The following is a 21,340-nucleotide window of genomic DNA, read 5'->3' on the forward strand; positions in this document are numbered from 1 at the left end:
ATTCTTTTATCAGACCGAAGTTTCCTTTATAACTTGTGGAACTTCTTCATAATGGCTACGTTCCATGCCTCATTTCATAGGTAAATTCAAAGTGGCTCTATTTCATTCTATTCTATCCATATTATCATATAATAAGATATTTAATCTAATAATATCTAATATAAATAATAAAAGAATATCATATCACCAACCATTTACTTATTAATATCATTTACTATACTATTAATATCATTTAATATCATATCACTAACTATTTACTATCTACTAAATATCATATAATATATTATTATATATAATAAATAAAAAATACGAAAATGAATAATTCATATCATATACTAAATAACATATACTAAATAACATATACTAAATATACTAAATAACATATACTAAATAACATATACTAAATAACATATACTAAATAACATATACTAAATATACTAAATAACATATACTAAATAACATATACTAAATATACTAAATAACATATACTAAATAACATTTACTATCTACTAAATATCATATAATATATTATTATATATAATAAATAAAAAATACGAAAATGAATAATTCATATCATATATTAATAACATATATGAATTACTAATATCATATATGAATAGTAATGAAATTGCAAGAATAAAAATTGCAATAAATATCAAAATACTAAAAGAGGTTTTTCATGATTTATCAATTGCTTATACTAGATCGTTTAGTAGGTTTATGGCTTAAAATACTAAATTCAGCCATTGTGATGGGACTGTATTATGGATTTCTGACTACATTCTCCATAGGGCCATCTTATCTCTTCCTTATTCGAGCCCGGGTTATGGACAAAGGGACCGAGACGGAAATAGCAGCAACAACCGGGTTTATTACGGGACAGCTTATGATGTTCATATCGATCTATTATGCGCCTTTGCATTTGGCTTTGATTAGACCTCATACAATCACTGTCCTAACTCTACCGTATCTTTTCTTTAATTTCGTATACAAAAACAACAAACACTATTATTCGGCGGATTCTCACTTTTATTTGGATTTGGATTACGGATACAAGAATCCAAATTCAATACGTAAATTTCGTATTTACAAAGTATTCTTTAACAATCTTTTTTTTCAGTTATCAAACCCCTTGCTTTTCCCAAGTTCAATCTTACTAAGATTAATGAACATTTATCTCTTTCGATCCAACAATAAATTGTTATTCTTAACAAGTAGTTTTCTTGGTTGGTTAATTGGTCATATCTTTTTGATGAAATGTATTGGATTGATATTATTAGTTTGGTCAAAGCAAAAAAATTCGATCAAATCTAAGTTAACTATGCGATTTGATAAGTACATTCTATTACAATTGCGAAATTATGTGGGTCAAATATTTGTTGTTTTTTCATTTGTTATCGTTGTCCACTATTTAGGCAGAACACCGGTTCCATATTTATATACTTATACTGATGAAATCTTAGAATACGACGAGAAACAAAAGGATGAAATCAATGGTGAAACAGAAATCGATGTTGAAATAGATTCGGAACAAGAACAAAACGGCTCCATCGAAGACGAAGAAGATATTCTTTCTTATCTTTTTCCGAAAAAAGATAAGACTTTGGAGAACATTGAGCAAGATAATAATCTCTTGGCATTGGAAAAACCTCTTGTAACTACTCTTTTCGATTATCGAAAATGGAATAGGCCATTGCGATATATAAAAAACGATCACTTTGAAAGAGTCGTACGAGATGAAAATTCACAGTTTTTTTTCATATATGTCAAAGTGATGGAAAAGAACGAATCTCTTTCACGTATCCACCTGATTTATCTAGTTTTCTGAAAATCATGGAAAAAAAAATGGATCTCTTCACAAAAGATAAAATCTCCTATAATGATAATGAATTGTCTAATTATTGGAGCTCCAATAATAAAGAAAAAGAAAGAAACTAAGCAATGAATTTTTTAAAAGGGCAAAAGTTCTAGATAAGAAATATAAGAAATATAAGAAATTTATTCCTGTGGATGTATTTGAAAACCGAATTAGATTGTCTAATGATAAGAGGAAAATAAAATATTTAACTAAAATATATGATCCTTTCTTGAATGGACCTTTTCGTGGACAAAGCTTTTCACCATCAATTCAAAATGAAACTTACACAACAAATTCCATTTTGATAAATAAGATTCATGGTCTCCTTCTTATTAATAGTAATTATCCAGAATTTGATAATAGTAATTATCCAGAATTTGATAATAGTAATTATCCAGAATTTGAACAGAAAATAGATCAATTTGATAGAAAATTTTTATTAACTGAAATTGGTTTTTTTTTTAACTTAATAAGTCAATTTTCGGAAAAATCCGTATCAAGTTTTAATTTTGACGGACTTTATTTATTTCCAGAACATGAACAAGTAAAAATATATTCCGAAGAAAAAAAAAGAAAAAAAAATTCTTATTCGAGGCAATTAGAACTGATCAGAACAACCAAACCATTTTTAATAGAAAGAAATGTACTGGAATAAACGAAATCAGTAAACAAGTTCCTCGATGGTCATACGAGTTAATCGACGAATTGGAGCAAATGACGGAAAGACTAACAAAAGAGTTTCAGATTCGTTCCGCAAAAGCCGAACGTATGGTAATTTTTAATGGGAATACAGATTCACTGACTTTGAATATTGGTCCTAGAAATGACAATGACGCTATTCCTGAAGTGGACCTAAATCACGAATTTTTTCTAGTAAATTTTTTACGCGAACCAGATTTTGATCGAGATATAATTAAGGGATCTATGCGCCCTCTAAGGCGTAAAATAGCGACAACGAAACTTTCTCAAGGAAATGCACAGCCCCATTCCCCATTTTTTTGGAGATGATAGACCCATTATATTTTATTTTGGTGATCTTTTCGATGATCTATCCCAAATTTTCAAAGAAATGTTCAGGAAACCTGGTACTGACAATTCAGAATTTGTGGAGTTTCAGGAAAGGCTCGAACACAAATACGAAGAGGACGCCAAAGACGACGCTGAAATAAGACGTCTAAAAATAGAAGAAGACTGGGAAAGTATTCTATATGGTCTAATAATTAGAAGTTTTGTATTACTAATCCAATCTTTTTTAGAAAATATATTCTACTACCTTCATTGATAATAACTAAAAATATCATTCGTATCCTATTATTTCAAAATCCCGAATGGTCAGAAGATTTTAGGATTGGAGCAGGGAAGTTCATATTAAATGCACCTATCAGGGCATTCCAGTATCCGACAAAGAATTGCCAAAAAACTGGTTCGACGAGGGTATTCAGATAAGGATCTTAAACCCTTTTGTTCTGAAAGCTTGGCACAAATCTAAGGTACAATCTACTGAAAAAAAAAAAAAAAAAAGATCCACAGAAAAAAATATACTGAAAACAAAAACTTCTGGTTTTTAACAGGTTATGGAACACTAGTAGAATCGTACCTTGATGAGGGTTTCCCAAGAGACCCACTTTCAATTTTGGTCCCGTTTTAAAAACAATAAGAAAACAATTGAAAAAGATTTGAAAAAGCATTTTTTTCTAGTTCTAAAATTTTTAAATGAAAGAAAAAAATGGTTTCCAACTATGTTAAAAAAAATAGAAAACTGGAACATCAAAAGGATTCTTAAAAGTATTCTATTTAGGTTCAAAATAATAGATGAACAATAGATGAACTGAGTGAAAGCAAAAAAACTTCAACAATCAGTAAGAATAATTCAAAGATTGAGGTGATTGAGGTGATTGAGGAATCACCCGTTAAAATGGAATCGATTAATTGGACAAATTCTTCATTCACAGAAAAAAGGATAAAAGATCTTAATGTTAAAACAAAGACAATCATAAAACAAATAGAAACAATGACAGAAGAAAAAAAAGAGGGGATTCTAACTTCAGAGATCAATTTGAATTCGAACAAAACTACTTATGATGCTAAAAGATTAGAATTACAAAAAAATAATTTGCAAATCTTACAAAGAAGATTTGTTCGATTAATACGTAAATCCTATTCTTTTTCAAAATTTTCATAGAAGGGTATACATAGATATCCTTTTATGTATCAGTAGTATTGCTAGGATCCATCGACAACGTTTTCTTGATTTTCTTGAATCAACAGACAAAATACTAAATGTAAAAAAACCCATTTACGACAAAAAAAAAAAAATGGAAGAAATGGAAGAAAGATTTGAAAATCTAAGTGTAAGTAGACTTATATCGATTCTAGAGAAATCTGAGAATATTACGAATATGAATTCACAGAATTCTTGGGATGTATCTTCTTTGTCATCTTTGTCACAAGAATATGTATTTTATAAATTATCACAAATCCAATTTAGTAATGGATCTAAATTTAAGATAAGATCTATTTTGGAATCTCCTGGAAGATCTTTTTTTCTTAAGAATGAAATAAAGGATTATTTTTTTAGAATGCAAGGAACATATAATTCCAAATTAAGACATAAGAAACGTTCCGATTCGTTAATGAATCCATGGACAAATTGGTTCAAGGTTCTTTATCAATATGATTTACCTGAGAAGAGATGGTCGAGATTAGTATCACAAAACTGGAGGAATAGAATCAATGAACATCGTGTGGCTCAAAATAAAGATTTAGTTGAATATGATTCATATGAAAAAATCAATTAATTTGGAAAGAATTAATTCTTTCCAAAAAACAAGAACAAGAAGGAGACTTATTAAAAATAGAAATTAAAAACAAAATTAAAAAACAATATAGATATGATCTTTTCTCCTATCAATATCTTAATTTTGCGAATAAGAAAAAATCCTCTATTTATGGATATAGATCACCGAATAAAAACCAAGCGATTTCTTATAATTACAACATCTCTATCCAAAATTATCTAGAAGAATATGATATTCTAGATATGGAAAAAATCTGGAAAAAAATCTGGATAGAAAGTATTTCAATTGGATGGGAATGAATGTAAAAAGGAAAAAGACTTCTAGACCGAAGGATAAATTCCTTATTCCCGGATTTTGGTTCTTTTCAAAATTAAGCAAATTATATTGTGCATATAAGATGAATCCTTGGATCTTACCAATAAAATTCTTTGTTTTGCAGCTTGATAATTTAGAGTTAACAACGGAAGAATACGTGAATACAGTAGATGAAGATCTTAAATCTGTCTCATACTATTATAAAGGATCAGATTCTAAATACAGGACCGATCTAAAGGAGAACGGGATTTCTTACTATCAAAATATTTGGGTTTTTATTTGCACTGTGATAGTTCCGACGAAGAAATAGGAATGGATAATACCAACTTATTTTGTCTCCTGCTTAGAATGAAAAAATTCAACAAAATTGTAATAATGTCGATTAAAAAGCTAGAGCTAGATATAGAAATGCTGGTTGATTCAAGGACGAAGGATTTTGTTATACAGAATGTAGGGACACTGAGGACTTGAAGGAAAGGCTAATCTTTTTTATTGAACCTATTCGCCTGCCTAGAAAAAAGCATGAACAATCTCTTCTATATCAAACCATAAGACTACCGTTGATTCATAAGAGTAAGACGCGAAAAAGTTGGAGTTGGAAAAGAAAAAAAGTCGTGTTGATCAAAAGATAACAGAAAATAAAGATAAAAATCTTTATGATTGTTTGTTCCTGAAAATCTTTTGTCCACTAGACGCCGTAGAGAATTGAGAATTCTAACTTGTTTCAATCCTAGGAATAGAAATACTGTGCATAGAAAAACAATAAATGACAATGAGAATCAAATAAAAAATGTTTCTCAAGTTTTGACTAAAATAAAGATCTTGATAGCGAAACAAAAAACTAATGAATTTTAAATTATTTCTTTGGCCAAATTATCGATTAGAAGATTTAGCTTGTATAAACCGCTATTGGTTTAATACCCATAATGGAAGCCATTTCAGTATATTAAGGATACATATGTATCCTCGATTGAAAGATTAATTTAGAATCTACATTTATCTTCTATATTATCATTATCATAATATTTTTTGTAACATATCTGATATGTGAATAAATATATATATATAAATATAAATTTATATATATTTATTTATATTTTTATATAAATAAATTTAAATAAAAAAAGAAATGCGATGGTCTTATTTTTTTTGAAATAGACAAGACAATAGAATTTTTATTTATTCAATTAATAAATATAGTATTTATTTTTTATCTATTTGAATTACATTCCTTAATAATATAATAATATAATTGATTTGAAAAAAAAAAAAAAAAATAAATTTAAGATAATTTATATACAAAATTAAAAATTAGTGTCATTACTATTACCGATCAATAAAAATATCTACCAAAAACGAGGGGAGAGAAAAGCTTTCATTTTATGATAAAAAATTCATTTATACCTGTTATTTCACAAAAAAAAAAGAAGAAGAAAACCCCGGATCAGTTGAATTTCAAGTATTCAATTTCCATAATAAGATACTAAGACTTACTTCACATTTGGAATTACACCCAAAAGACTATTTATCTCAAAGGGGTTTACATATAATTCTAGGAAAACGGCAACGACTACTGTCTTATTTGTCAAAGAAAAATAAAATACGTTATAAAAAATTAATAAATCAGTTGGGTATTCGGGATTCACAAATTCGTTAATTTCAAGAATCATTTTCAATTATTCGATTTATTAGATCCTGAATTTTGATGAACTTTTTTTTAACGATTCATGGAAGAATGAATCGAGGAAAAACCTATGAATGTGCCAGCTACAAGAAAAGACCTCATGATAGTCAATATGGGCCTCAACACCCATCAATGCATGGTGTTCTTAGACTTATTGTTACTCTGGATGGTGAAGATGTTATTGATTGTGAACCAATATTGGGTTATTTACACAGAGGTATGGAAAAAATTGCGGAAAATCGAACAATTATACAATATCTGCCTTATGTAACACGTTGGGATTATTTAGCTACTATGTTCACAGAAGCAATAACCGTAAATGGACCGGAACAATTGGGAAATATTCAAGTACCTAAAAGAGCCAGCTATATACGAGTAATTATGTTGGAATTAAGTCGCATAGCTTCTCATCTACTATGGCTGGGACCTTTTATGGCAGATATTGGTGCACAAACCCCTTTTCTATATTTTTAGAGAAAGAGAATTAATATATGATCTATTTGAAGCTGCGACAGGTATGAGAATGATGCATAATTATTTCGTATTGGAGGAGTAGCGGCTGATCTACCTTATGGTTGGATAGATAAATGTTTTGATTTTTGCAATTATTTTTTAACAAGGGTTATTGAATATCAAAAACTGATTACGCGAAATCCCATTTTTTTAGAACGAGTTGAAGCCGTAGGTGTTGTTGGTAGAGAGGAAGTTATAAATTGGGGGTTATCAGGACCGATGCTTCGGGCTTCCGGAATACAATGGGATCTACGTAAAGTCGATAATTATGAGTGTTACGAGGAATTTGATTGGGAAGTTCAATGGCAAAAAGAAGGAGATTCATTAGCTCGTTATTTAGTTCGAATTGGTGAAATGATGGAATCCATTAAAATTATTCAACAGGCTTTGGAAGGAATTCCAGGTGGCCATATGAAAATTTAGAAATTCGCTCCTTTGATAGAGAAAAGGAGCCAGAATGGAATGATTTTGAATATCGATTCATTGGTAAAAAATCGTCTCCGACTTTTGAATTGCCCAAACAAGAACTTTATGTGAGAGTTGAGGCCCCAAGGGGAATTAGGAATTTTCTACTAGGAGATCAGAATGGTTTTCCTTGGAGATGGAAAATTCGTCCACCTGGTTTTATCAATTTGCAAATTCTTCCTCAATTAGTTAAAAGAATGAAATTGGCTGATATTATGACAATACTAGGTAGCATAGATATCATTATGGGAGAAGTTGATCGTTGAAATGATAATTGATACAACGGAAGTCCAAGATATAAATTATTTTTCCGGATTGGAATCTTTCAAAGAGGTCTATGGAATTCTATGGATACTTGTACCTATTTTGATTCTTGTATTGGGAATCACAATAAGTGTACTAGCAATTGTATGGTTAGAAAGAGAAATATCTGCAGGGATACAACAGCGTATTGGACCCGAATACGCTGGTCCTTTTGGAATTCTTCAAGCTCTAGCAGACGGAACAAAACTACTATTCAAAGAGAATCTTATTCCATCTAGGGAGATATTCGTTTATTCAGTATCGGCCCATCCATATCAGTAATATCAATTCTAATAAGTTATTCAGTAATTCCCTTTGGCTATAACTTTGTTTTATCTGATTTCAATATCGGTGTTTTTTATGGATTGCTATTTCGAGTATTGCTCCCATTGGACTTCTTATGTCAGGATATGGGTCAAATAATAAATATTCCTTTTTGGTGGTCTACGAGCTGCTGCTCAATCGATTAGTTATGAAATACCATTAACTCTATGTGTCTTATCAATATCTCTACGTGCGATTCGTTGAAACCAAAAAGCTATTCGATGCTATTGCTATGCTCCTCTCTTTATAGTACTATATATAATAGGAAAGGAGTCGAATAAATTAAATAGAAACCTTCATTATCTTAATTTGATTTTTCACAATTCGGATTGAAGAACTAAATTAGATAGTTATATGAGTGAAAAAAACAGCTTATATTGAATAAAATTTCAGAATACTCTATTACCTATAGTTAACAGATAGTATGATGATTTTAAATGGCAGTAAAATATTGAGTCTCATTTTCTATGTATAAGAATGAAGTCAAATAAAATAAATTATAAAGAGAAGAGGACATTTAACCCAAGATTGGAGAATATTTTTCATCCTGTTTTGAAGCGGGCTCAAAAGACCAACCTTATTGAGTTTTAGTTATCATTTGTATGATCCTAGATGTTAAAATAAGGGTTAATAAAAAAAAGAGTGGATGGTTAGAAACACCAAGATACACAAAGGATTAGTAACACAGATTTTGTAAATTATCCAAAAGACAATTTACGCATAATAGAAAAAGAATACTAATTGGGCTTTAAGTTGGTAGAAAAAATCAAGCAGTACTCCCATAACTCCGATCCAGAGTATGCTTCCATCCACCGATTAAATAAATTACTATCAGGAACGAAAAAATCCTTTAAAATTTTTAAGTCCCTTTTTCATAGCACAAACAAAGAAGAATAGGAACGAAAAAGAAGAAGAAATCATAAACGAAAAGCAGATCTCTTTTTGTGCTATGATTTCTTATATCCATATTCATATTCATGGAGATCAAATTCACATGATAATTAAGAAACGAATGTGTAATTCTTTTTCGTAATTCAAAATGCCGAGGTTATGGAGAATTCTAAAAGAGTATTTTATTGAAGAATTCAGTTATTACTCAACAAATTCAAATTTCGATTTTTAAGGGATGAGATCAATTCAGACGTGCCTTATTGTATTTGTATGTTTTATTAAAATGGATTTATCTTTCGTATTTAGTTATTTCTAGAACAGACAGAATTGAATTGGTCTAATTCAGAACCGTTTGATAGATTTAAATCTTCTATATCTTATGGATATGGATATATCACGAGATAAAGAATCGTCCCGGTCCTTAGATTTACTTAAGGCTTTCCAGGAGCCGTATGAGGTGAAAATCTCATGTACGGTTCTGTAATAGAGATGGAACAGTAATGTTATCACCGACTAGGATTATCTAACAGTTTAAGTACAGTTGATATAGTTGATGCGCAATCAAAATATGGTTTTTGGGGTGGAATTTGTGGCGTCAACCTATCGGTTTCATTGTTTTTCTAATTTCTTCACTAGCAGAATGTGAAAGATTACCTTTTGATTTACCAGAAGCAGAAGAAGAATTAGTAGCGGGTTATCAAACAGAATATTCGGGTATTCGATTTGGTTTATTTTACGTTGCTTCCTATTTAAACCTTTTAATTTCTTCATTATTTGTAACAGTTCTTTACTTGGGCGGTTCAAATATCTCTATTCCGTACATATTCGTTTCTGAGTTTTTGAAATCAATAAAACATATGGAGTTTTTGGAACTACAATTGATCTCTTTATTACATTAGCTAAAACTTATTTTTCTTATTCGTTTCTATCATAACAAGATGGTCTTTGCCTAGGCTAAGAATGGATCAATTATTAAATCTTGGATGGAAATTTCTTTTACCTATTTCTCTCGGTAATCTATTATTAACAACTTCGTCTCAATTGTTTTCACTCTAAAAGATTTATTTTCTATATTCATAACTTGTCTCAAATAAGAGAAAGAAATAAAACAAAAATATTCATAGATATTTACGATATGTTCCTTATGGTAACTGGGTTCATGAATTATGGTCAACAAACAGTCCGAGCTGCAAGGTACATTGGTCAAAGTTTCATTATTATCTTATCTCACGCAAATCGTTTACCTGTAACTATTCAATATCCTTATGAAAATTAATCACATCGGAACGTTTCCGCGGTCGAATCCATTTTGAATTTGATAAATGCATTGCTTGTGAAGTATGTGTTCGTGTATGTCCTATAGATTTACCCGTTGTTGATTGGAAACTGGAAACTGATATTCGAAAGAAACGATTGCTAAATTACAGTATTGATTTCGGAATCTGTATTTTTTGTGGTAACTGTATTGAGTATTGCCCAACAAATTGTTTATCAATGACTGAAGAATATGAACTTTCAACTTATGATCGTCACGAATTGAACTATAATCAAATTGCTTTGGGCCGTTTACCAATGTCAGTAATTGATGATTATACAATTCGAACAATTCAAATAAAATAAAAAAGAGAATTTTTATAATTAAAATTATTTTTATTCTTAATAAATATAAAATAAATAAATATAAAATAAAAAGAAAATCAGAATAGTATAGAATAGACTATATATATAACTCTATAAATAATGATAATCTATATATATATTATAGATTATATAGAATATATAAGAGATAAGAGAATAATCAAAATAAAATATTATCAAAATATAATAAAAAAAAATTTAAGTATATAAATTTTTTTTCCTGGTCATATCAATACGGTCATGAAATTTCGATTTCTTTGTCTTTTTTTTTACATATAATGGATTTGCCTGAAACGCTACACGATTTTCTTTTAGTCTTTCTGGGATCGGGTATTATATTAGGAAGTCTAGGAGTAGTATTACTTACCAACCCTATTTTTTCTGCTTTTTCGTTGGGACTGGTTCTTGTTTGTATATCCTTATTATATATTTTATCAAACTCCCATTTTGTAGCTGCATCACAGCTACTTATTTACGTGGGAGCTATTAACATTTTAATCATATTTGCTGTGATGTTCATGAATAGTTCCGAATATTACCAAGATTTTAATCTTTGGACTGTTGGGGATGGAATTACTTTGATAGTTTGTACAAGTATTTTGTTTCACTAATAACTATTATTTCAGATACTTCATGGTACGGAATTATTTGGACTACAAGACCAAATCAGATTATTGAGCAAGATTTGATAAGTACTAGTCAACAAATTGGAATTCATTTATCAACCGATTTTTTCTTCCATTTGAACTAATTTCAATAATTCTTTAGTTGCTTTGATAGGTGCAATTGTTGTAGCTCGCCAGTAAAAAATCTTTATAGAATTAGTAATATAAATCAAGATTTTATTTTTTTTTTTCAATTCTATGTTATGTATAAACTCTTTTTTTTATTGCCAATATATTCTTTTGTTCCAGACTTGGTATATTCTTTAGTCAATTGAATCTGTTGAATTGTTGTTCATATTGAAATGAATCAAAATTAATAAGGAGTTGGTCAATGATGCTCGAACATGTACTTGTTTTGAGTGCCTATTTATTTTCTATAGGTATCTATGGATTGATCACGAGCCGAAATATGGTTAGAGCCCTTATGTGTCTTGAACTTATACTGAATGCAGTTAATATAAATCTCGTAACTTTTTCTGATTTTTTTGATAATCGCCAATTAAAAGGAAATATTTTTTCAATTTTTGTTATAGCTATTGCAGCCGCTGAAGCAGCTATCGGACTGGCTATTGTTTCCGCAATTGCTCGTAACAGAAAATCAACCCGTATCAATCAATCGAATTTGTTGAATAAATAGCATTAATTAATCATAATTAATAAAAAAATTCAATTCAATCAAATAGTGAGTGTAATATTTATCAATTCAAATTAATATGTATTCTACACAACTTCTGATCATGTTTGCATTGCCTAAATCATAAGAAATCAAAGTATCCTCTTCTATTCCTTATTCTAAATTTATCTAGACATCTTTTTGATTAACAATTAACAATATTATAACAAATCATTGATTCATCTGGTATATAAATATATGATTCATTTACGAGTTTACTAGATCGATAATTTTCATTTTTTATGTTCAAAAATTACTATAGATACAATGTCACATTCAGTAAAGATTTATGATACATGTATAGGATGTACTCAATGTGTCCGAGCTTGTCCACAGATGTATTAGAAATGATACCTTGGGATGGATGTAAGGCTAAGCAAATAGCTTCTGCCCCAAGAACAGAGGACTGTGTTGGTTGTAAGAGGTGTGAGTCCGCTTGTCCGACGGATTTCTTAAGTGTTCGGGTTTATTTAGGGCCTGAAACAACTCGAAGTATGGGTCTAGCTTATTGATACGTTTCAAAAAACACCACACGAATACGTTTTTTTACTGGCAAAAACCCGTGCTCAAAAAATATTTTGTATTTTTTTTTGAGCACGGGCTTTTCTGGCCCAAGTGTATCTTATTTTTATGACGAATTATTTTCCTTGGTTAACAATAGTTGTAGTTTTCCCAATAGCCGCAGGTTCCTTAATTTTCTTATTCCCTCATAGGGAAATAAGGTAATTAGGTGGTATAGCATTTCTATATGCTTAATCGATCTCCTTCTAACAACCTATGCATTTTGTTATCATTTCCAATTGGATGATCCACTAATTCAACTGACGGAGAATTATAAATGGATCAATTTTTTGATTTTTACTGGAGATTGGGAATAGATGGACTCTCTATAGGACCTATTTTACTGACGGGATTTATAACTACTTTAGCCACTTTAGCGGCTCAGCCGGTTACTCGAGAATACCAATTATTCTATTTCCTGATGTTAGCAATGTATAGCGGTCAAATCGGACCATTTTCTTCTCGAGACATTTTACTTTTTTCATCATGTGGGAATTGGAATTAATTCCCGTTTATATACTCTTAGCCATGTGGGGGGGAAAGAAACGTTTGTATTCAGCTACAAAGTTTATTTTGTACACTGCAGGAGGTTCTGTTTTTTATTAATGGGAATTCTGGGTATCGGTTTATATGGTTCTAATGAACCAACATTAAATTTTGAAACATTAACTAATCAATCGTATCCTGTGGCGCTAGAAATAATATTATATACGGCATTTCTTATTGCTTTTGCTGTCAAATCGCCGATTATACCCTTACATACATGGTTACCGGATACCCACGGAGAGGCACATTACAGCACTTGTATGCTTTTAGCCGGAATCTTATTAAAAATGGGAGCATATGGGTTGGTTCGAATTAATATGGAATTATTTTCCCACGCTCATTCAATATTTTGCCCCTGGTTAATGATATTAGGTTCTATTCAAATAATCTATGCCGCTTCAACATCTTTTGGTCAACGTAATTTAAAAAAAGAATAGCTTATTCTTCGGTATCTCATATGGGTTTCATAATTCTAGGAATTGGTTCTATAAGTGATACTGGGCTCAACGGGGCCATTTTACAAATAATATCTCATGGATTTATTGGGGCTGCCCTTTTTTCTTGGCAGGAACTAGTTATGATAGACTACGTCTTCTTTATCTTGACGAAATGGGCGGAATGGCTATCCCAATGCCAAAAATATTCACGATTTTCACTATCTTATCGATGGCTTCTCTTGCATTGCCGGGCATGAGCGGTTTTGTTGCCGAATTGATAGTTTTTTTGGAATAATTACTAGTCAAAAATATCTTTTCATGATGAAAATACTAATTACTTTTGTAACCGCAATTGGAATGATATTAACTCCTATTTATTTATTATCTATTTTACGGCAGATGTTCTATGGATACAAGTTTTTTAATACACCAAACTCTTATTTTTTTGATTCTGGGCCGAGAGAATTATTTATTTCGATTTCTATCCTTATACCCGTAATAGGTATTGGTATTTATCCAGATTTCATTTTTTCATTCTCGGTTGACAAGGTTGAAGCTATTCTAGCTAATTTTTGATAGAGCATTTTCATGAATAAATGAATAAAAAAGAGAAAAAAACCTTATGAAAAAGAATATTTTTCTGTTAGATTCACTTAACAAAAAAAAATTGAAATTATAATCCAATATGTTTGTTGTTTGTGAGAACCCTTGAATCATTACATTACTTGATTGAAAGGGTTCTCCACGATTTATGGAAAGTAAATATTTATATGCTTTCCATATTTTTATTTCTCAGGTTCTTTACTCATTGAAAATTAATTAGATGTAAATGAACCATAACTATGTAGTCCTATTCCTAATAGATTGATCCCCAAATAACATATCCAAATTATAAGAAATCCGATAGAGGCCACTATTGAAGAATTTACACCTTCAAATTTTTTAGTTTTTCGAGTATGTAAATAAATAGCGAATATGGTCCAAGTAATAAAAGCCCAAGTTTCCTTTGGATCCCAATTCCAATAGGACCCCCATGCCTCGTTAGCCCATACTGCCCCTGAAAGAATACCTATCGTTAAAAACAGAAAACCCAGACTAATAATACGATAACCCCAACGATCCAATTGTTGAATAAATTGAGACCTATAATAATTTCGAGAAGAATAAAAAGATGTTTTTCGTAAAACATTGTTTCTTTCATTCATATTCATGTATTTTATTTCGACAAAATCAACTGATTTATTTAAAAAATCCAAATTCTTGGTAAAAGCAAGAATTTGGATGGCTTCTTGAAACGTAATGACTAAAATAGCTACTGATAATAATGATCCACATAAAAGAGCTGCATAGGCCAATATCATCATACTTACGTGCATCATTAGCCAATGGGATTGTAGAGCGGGTACTAATATTACAGATTGATGCATTTTGGTTAAAAGACCCGAAGTCGCAAAGCCTTGGGTAAAAATAACACTTGGTGCGATTATTGTACTTAAAAGGTTTTTCTCCTTTTTAAAACACGGAACCATATGAAAAATGGAAAAACCCCATGAAAGAAAGATTAGTGATTCATATAAATCACTAAATGGTAAATGGCCCGAAAAAAACCAACGAGTAATTAACAATCCCGTTACACAGAAAAAAGTTATTATCATGGCTTTTTTGGACAAATCATATAATCCTACAATTTCATTGACTAATAAGGTTATCAAATGAATTGAAATAACAATTGATATGACGGAAAACGATATATGAGTTAATATATGCTCTAAAGTTGAAAATATCATATCTATAATGAAAATAAATATCTATAATGAAAATAAAAAGGTATGAATACTAGGAATAGAAATAGGGAATTGAATTCATTATAGGACTTCTTCTTTTCAAATTTTAAAAATATAGGATAGGATGCCATGCCGCTACTCGGACTCGAACCGAGATGCTCTAGCACTGCTTCCTAAGAGCAGCGTGTCTACCAATTTCACCATAGCGGCTTACTCGAAATCATAATAACCAACTCTTTAGTCAATCGTCGAGATTGAAAGAATCGCTTAAAGTGCACTATTTATTTAGTACATTTCTTTACTAAACATTTAGTATAAATTGATAATAACAAGTAAATTTAAAATTTGTATTTATTCGAATATCAAAAATATGAAAAAAATTAGATTCTATATATTTAGAATCTATTATATATATAGAATCTAATTCTATATATATAATAGATTCTAAATATATGTTCCATATTCTATACTAGTATTAGTATAAAATGAGTATTTAAAGAATACTCTTTGAATCGAGCTAATTTATATTATTCCAATCCAACATTTTTATTTTATTTGTTACAAATTTTGATTTACCTGTAAAAATGGATTGAGCTAATGAAAAGGCTTTCAATGCTGTCCAATATCCCTTTTTTTTCCAAAAATTTTTACGAATATTTTTTTTTGATATAGAAGTGCGCTTTTTTGGAACTGCCATACAATTAGGATAGTTTTTTTATTACTATAGTTCGATGTGAAAGACATTTGTTCTGTAAATGAAAACGAATTATTCTGTAATTAGCCGTATGTCTTATTTATCTTAATTCCCTCTTTCTTTTTTTCTATCTAAAGTAAAACCATTGAATATTATAAATCTTTTCCAAATATTTCATAGATAATAGATCTATATCTATGGATCTCTTTTTATTGTAATGTAAAAGAATCAATTAGTTCAAAAAGAAACTAATTTATATTGTTTTTATAATTTATATCAAAATAAACAAATGTTCTTCGTTTTGGTGTAATGATTTATCCCCACCCTCACTCTATATATCAAAATTTTGATTTTATTTATTATTATTTAATTTCATTATTATTTATTAAGAGTCATTTTTCTTAATATATATATATATAAATGACAAACATAGTTATTTATATTACTTATAATTAATTAATTAATATTACTTAAAATAATAAGATTTTTTTTTATTTTTACTAGGAATTTGGTTATTGGCCGATTTTGACTTTGTACTTTCCAATATTGGAACGATTGTGCAAAGATTCAGAACAATTAAGAATATAAAATTCGATTTATTTATCCACTTTTTATTAACCGAACCCCTTTACAAAAGAGATAAAACAAATGAATAAGAAACAAAATTCATCAAGAATCAAAATATTTTTTATTCTTTATTTTTTTTGTATGGAATATATACATCAATATTCATGGATCATACCTTTCATCCCACTTCCAGTTCCTATTTTTATAGGGGTAGGACTTCTACTTTTTCCTACGGCAACAAAAAAGATTCGCCGTATGTGGGCTTTTCCTAGTATTTTATTGTTAACGATAGTTATGATTTTTTCGATCGATCTATCTATTCATCAAATCGAGAATAGTTCTATCTATCAATATGTATGGTCTTGGACTATAAATAATGATCTTTCTTTAGAGTTTGGCTATTTGATTGATTCACTTACTTCTATAATGTCAATATTAATCACTACTGTTGGGATTCTGGTTCTAATTTATAGTGATAGTTACATGTCTCATGATCAAGGCTATTTGAGATTTTTTACTTATCTGAGTTTTTTTAATACTTCAATGTTAGGGTTAGTTACTAGTTCAAATTTGATACAAGTTTATATTTTTTGGGAATTGGTTGGAATGTGTTCTTATCTATTAATAGGTTTTTGGTTCACACGTCCTATTGCGGCAAATGCTTGTCAAAAAGCGTTTGTAACTAATCGTGTGGGGGATTTTGGTTTATTATTAGGAATTTTAGGTTTTTATTGGATAACGGGTAGTTTGGAATTTCGGGATTTATTTCAAATATTCAACAACTTAATTTATAAGAATGAGGTGAATCTTTTTTTTGTTACTTTGTGCGCCCTCTTGTTATTTTGCGGATCAGTTGCGAAATCTGCCCAATTCCCTCTTCATGTATGGTTACCAGATGCTATGGAAGGTCCTACTCCTATTTCCGCTCTTATCCATGCTGCTACTATGGTAGCAGCAGGAATTTTTCTTGTAGCTCGACTTCTTCCTCTTTTCATAGTTATACCCCCCATAATGAGTGTAATAGCTTTGATAGGTATAATAACAGTAGTATTAGGAGCTACTTTAGCTATTGCTCAAAAAGATATTAAGAAAAATTTGGCCTATTCTACAATGTCTCAATTGGGTTATATGATGTTAGCTTTAGGTATGGGCTCTTATCAACTTGGTGTTGATACTGTCGCTGTATTCATAGGAACCTGTATTCAAACCTTTGACATGTGTTTGGGACTCGAGAGTTTACTATGTTTATGTTCTTGTTCCAGTCCAAAGTGTTTACAACATTTATCCGTGTACGTGTAATTTTATTTTATTTTATTTTTTCTTAAATAAGTCTTTTGTACATGCAAATATATCTATCTTAAATTTACATTCTTGAAATTACTAATCCTTCCAATCTACCATTGAAAAATTTAATTATTTGACTTTTAGTCCTAATTAGGTTTTTTTGCTGAGGTGGGTTGTCGTTAGCGACGTGGTGCCCATTTGGCAAGTGATGATTGGGTGAGGTGGTTGGCTTAAATAGGTCTTTCGTCCCTGCAAATATAGGTCGTTTGAATTTCCGTCCCTAAATTTACTAATCATATGTAATTATGACCATTTTTTCAAATGATTAATATTTGCAATGGCAAAATGGAAGGATTAGTAACTTCTGGGACGAAAATCCAAACGGCCTATATTTATATAGACGAAAGACCTATTTAGCCTTTTTTTTAACAATTTATTGTCTTATTTTAGTTACGTTTTGATCAAACTTAGTTAAATTTTAGTTACTCTTTTTCAAGAGAATCGAACACTTAAAGACAAAAAGATAAGCTAAGGATGGTATGAGTGTTAAAAGGGGTGGGAATGGAACGGGTCGGACTTATCTTTGTTTAAAGAGTTGTGTTATTTGAATATTTATTTATATGACAACTTTTGAAATAATCATAAATTTATAAAGAAAATGTGGTATTGACACAAAAACTAAAACAAAATATGTGAATATAAGAGAATGTTGTTAGAAAGGTTGTCAAAAAATAATTGTATAAATATCATTTCTATTGTTTAAATATGCTAGCCTTGTTTAAAACACTAAATTCTAATTTTGATCTATTAACATGTCAAAAAATTTATCTTAGGTCAATAAAATTTTGCAAATCTTGTACATCCATTTTTTTTTTCATTTTATAAACATATATTGCACAGATTTGACATGACATATTGTCTATTTTTTTTCCCTTTCTAATAGGGTTACTTACTCTATAATTTAGAATGAGATGAGAATGATAATGGCAAGAGATTAATATTTTGTTTGGGAGTTTAGAGGGGAAGAGAGGGAGAGTTCTTGAAATAAGAAATGAGGAAGTGGAAGAAATAGAGCATATTGAAAAGAAGAGCTTTGAAAGATTTATTTTTCTTCATAATACAAAATTCTCCTCATTCAGAGAAACTCAAAAATTGTATAAGATGAGAGTTTTGGATGGTTTACATGATATTATTCAAATTTCATATATGTAGTTGTAATATTTTTAAAATTAAAAATATATTAATTATAAACATTAATTTATCGTTCTTTAAAAAATATTTTTTTTTACAAAAAATGTAAAAGTGTTTTCCTTTTCCACCTGCTCTCTTCTCTTCCTCTCCAAACACTCAAACAAAGTTTAAGATGGTAACACAAAAAAGTAGGTGTACTCCTTAAGAAATGGAATAAGAGAAATAATAATACCAACAATGAGAATTAACGGTCAGAAGTAAAAAAATAATCCTCTATACTTTTAGCGCCGATTTGTAATACTCAATTTTTTTATTTTTTTTTTAATCTTAGATGAAGCTGTAATCCACCGAAAATAAACTCACACACAATTGTGAGATCCTGGGTTCAAACTCGAGTCACAACGTCCAACCTTGCAATTTTGATATTTGTTGGTTGAGTTAGAACTTCTAGATATATTCTCCTTAAAAAAAAACTTCTAGACATATTCAATTTTGTTTACACAAATAAAAGAAATTCCAAAGATAAGTGATAGTGATTTAATGTAATATTGGTTAAATTTACCATCATTTGAATTTCCTGTTAAAATCTAAAATCAAAACTATATTTATCCAAAATATGATAAAAAAAAAATGGAGAAGCCAACGCATGCTCCCTTTCATTCCCTTTTTCAGCTTGTTCCCCTCTTTGTTTTCTCCAATCCTACTACATGTTTCACCAACTGTGAAAACAAAACAAACATTAAAGTTCAATGATGGGTACAAATAACCAGTACTAGTAATAATCACCACAAATAGAAGTCAAGAAACAAACTTTTTTCTTTTGAGCTTTTATACTTTGACCAAATTTGCAAGCTATCATAAATCAAATATTTTTCTTTCCTTTTTCATAATTGCTCTCCAATTTTTTTTAGAAAACAAGAATAAAACCAGAACAATCTCATGGTCAAAGTGAAGCATGGATGCTATAAAATTGAGAAAAAATACCTCACTATTTCACAACATGAAACATAAAAATACATTGTGTATGCTTATGTATACATTGTGGTTTGAAAATAGACTTTTCATTTTTGAGTAAAATAGATTTTTGTGTATGCTTATGTATAACATTGTGGTTTTAACTTTGACATGCATACCTTATTTAAAAAAATAATAAAAAATAACTTTGACGTGGATATATTATGATGGGCTGATCGGTCCAATTAACTTTGTGGTTAAATTTTCAATTAGTCATCGCATAATGGATATATCACGAAATTGTTCCATTTGACCCTTATCATAAAGTATCATGTGAATCTTGTGGTGGGACCAGAGTAGGATTCAACAAAATAGTGTTGTTTGAGATTTCAGGGTTTCGGAATATAGTGCATTTAGTGCTGTTTGGTTACCCGTTTTGTGGGCACAAACGTGAGTCAAGAGTAGGGGTGGGAATAGGTCAGGTCAGGCCAGACTTTGATAGGTCTGAGCCTGGCCTACGAAATAAATCACAAATTTGAGTCTGGTCTATGGCCTATCATAGGCCGTTTTTCTAGGTCTGGTCTGACCTATTTAAAAGCCTGGACTGATCTGAAAGTCTACTTACAGGCCTACTTCACATTAAGGTCATCGAATAGTTCATTTGGCATACTAAATAGGTTAAACATATCTTAAAGTCTATTTCACTGCAAGTAAATTTCAACTAGATTAAAGCCTACATAAAAGCCTATAACAATAAAGCCTATTAAGGGACTAATAGATAGAGAAAAAGATGTTTATATTTTTAATATATGCAATTATTTTAATATAAAAAAAAATATTTTTTAATAAATAAGTATTAATAGGTCGGCCTATTAAGCTTAACAGTCTTTTTTGAAGCCTAAATTTGGCCTATTTAACTAAACAGGCTTTCTAAAAAGCCCAGGCCTAGGCCTATCTACTAAACAGGTCAGGCCGTAGGCCACTGTAGGCCGGCCTGAACTATTCCCAACCCTAATCAGAAGCACTCAAATGCAGTTTTTCTATTTTTGTGGTGTTTGGGTAACTGCAAAAGTGATTCAGCAAAACGTGATTCAACCCCCCAAACTCACGTCTACCAGAAGCTAAAAGTTGGATCTTTTCAAAAGCAATTTAGGAATTCAATTTTTGGTGGCTGATGTGCTTTCCCAAATTACCC

At 29.9% G+C, this 21,340-nt stretch overlaps 3 protein-coding genes and 2 pseudogenes across 3 annotated transcripts; all 5 read left to right on the forward strand.

Moving 5' to 3' along the window:
• Window positions 1-464: 464 nt before the first annotated feature.
• LOC112416088 (protein TIC 214) lies at window positions 465-2,496 on the forward strand. Its single transcript, XM_024781181.2, has one exon. The coding sequence runs from the start codon at window positions 680-682 to the stop codon at window positions 1,826-1,828; it is 1,149 nt and encodes a 382-aa protein (XP_024636949.2). The 5' UTR covers window positions 465-679; the 3' UTR covers window positions 1,829-2,496.
• A 2,760-nt stretch (window positions 2,497-5,256) lies between these two features.
• Window positions 5,257-6,052, forward strand: LOC120580111 (protein TIC 214-like; annotated as a pseudogene).
• A 537-nt stretch (window positions 6,053-6,589) lies between these two features.
• On the forward strand, window positions 6,590-7,927 carry LOC120580241 (NAD(P)H-quinone oxidoreductase subunit H, chloroplastic-like; annotated as a pseudogene).
• On the forward strand, window positions 7,866-8,628 carry LOC112421072 (NAD(P)H-quinone oxidoreductase subunit 1, chloroplastic). Its single transcript, XM_024781180.2, is given in 3 exon segments — window positions 7,866-8,183; window positions 8,186-8,296; window positions 8,299-8,628. Coding segments are annotated over 3 exon segments (519 nt in total). The 5' UTR covers window positions 7,866-7,900; the 3' UTR covers window positions 8,424-8,628.
• A 6,861-nt stretch (window positions 8,629-15,489) lies between these two features.
• LOC120580161 (NAD(P)H-quinone oxidoreductase subunit 5, chloroplastic) lies at window positions 15,490-18,015 on the forward strand. Its single transcript, XM_039833492.1, has one exon. The coding sequence runs from the start codon at window positions 16,798-16,800 to the stop codon at window positions 18,013-18,015; it is 1,218 nt and encodes a 405-aa protein (XP_039689426.1). The 5' UTR covers window positions 15,490-16,797.
• Window positions 18,016-21,340: the final 3,325 nt, after the last annotated feature.

This window comes from Medicago truncatula, chromosome 4 (assembly GCF_003473485.1).
Source record: "Medicago truncatula cultivar Jemalong A17 chromosome 4, MtrunA17r5.0-ANR, whole genome shotgun sequence".
In the NCBI taxonomy this organism is placed as follows: domain Eukaryota; kingdom Viridiplantae; phylum Streptophyta; class Magnoliopsida; order Fabales; family Fabaceae; genus Medicago; species Medicago truncatula.

Excerpts from the sequence above, each read along its gene's own strand:
- LOC120580161 (XM_039833492.1), top strand. The coding sequence starts at position 16,798 with ATGAATAAGAAACAAAATTCATCAAGAATCAAAATATTTTTTATTCTT.
- LOC112416088 (XM_024781181.2), top strand. The coding sequence starts at position 680 with ATGATTTATCAATTGCTTATACTAGATCGTTTAGTAGGTTTATGGCTT.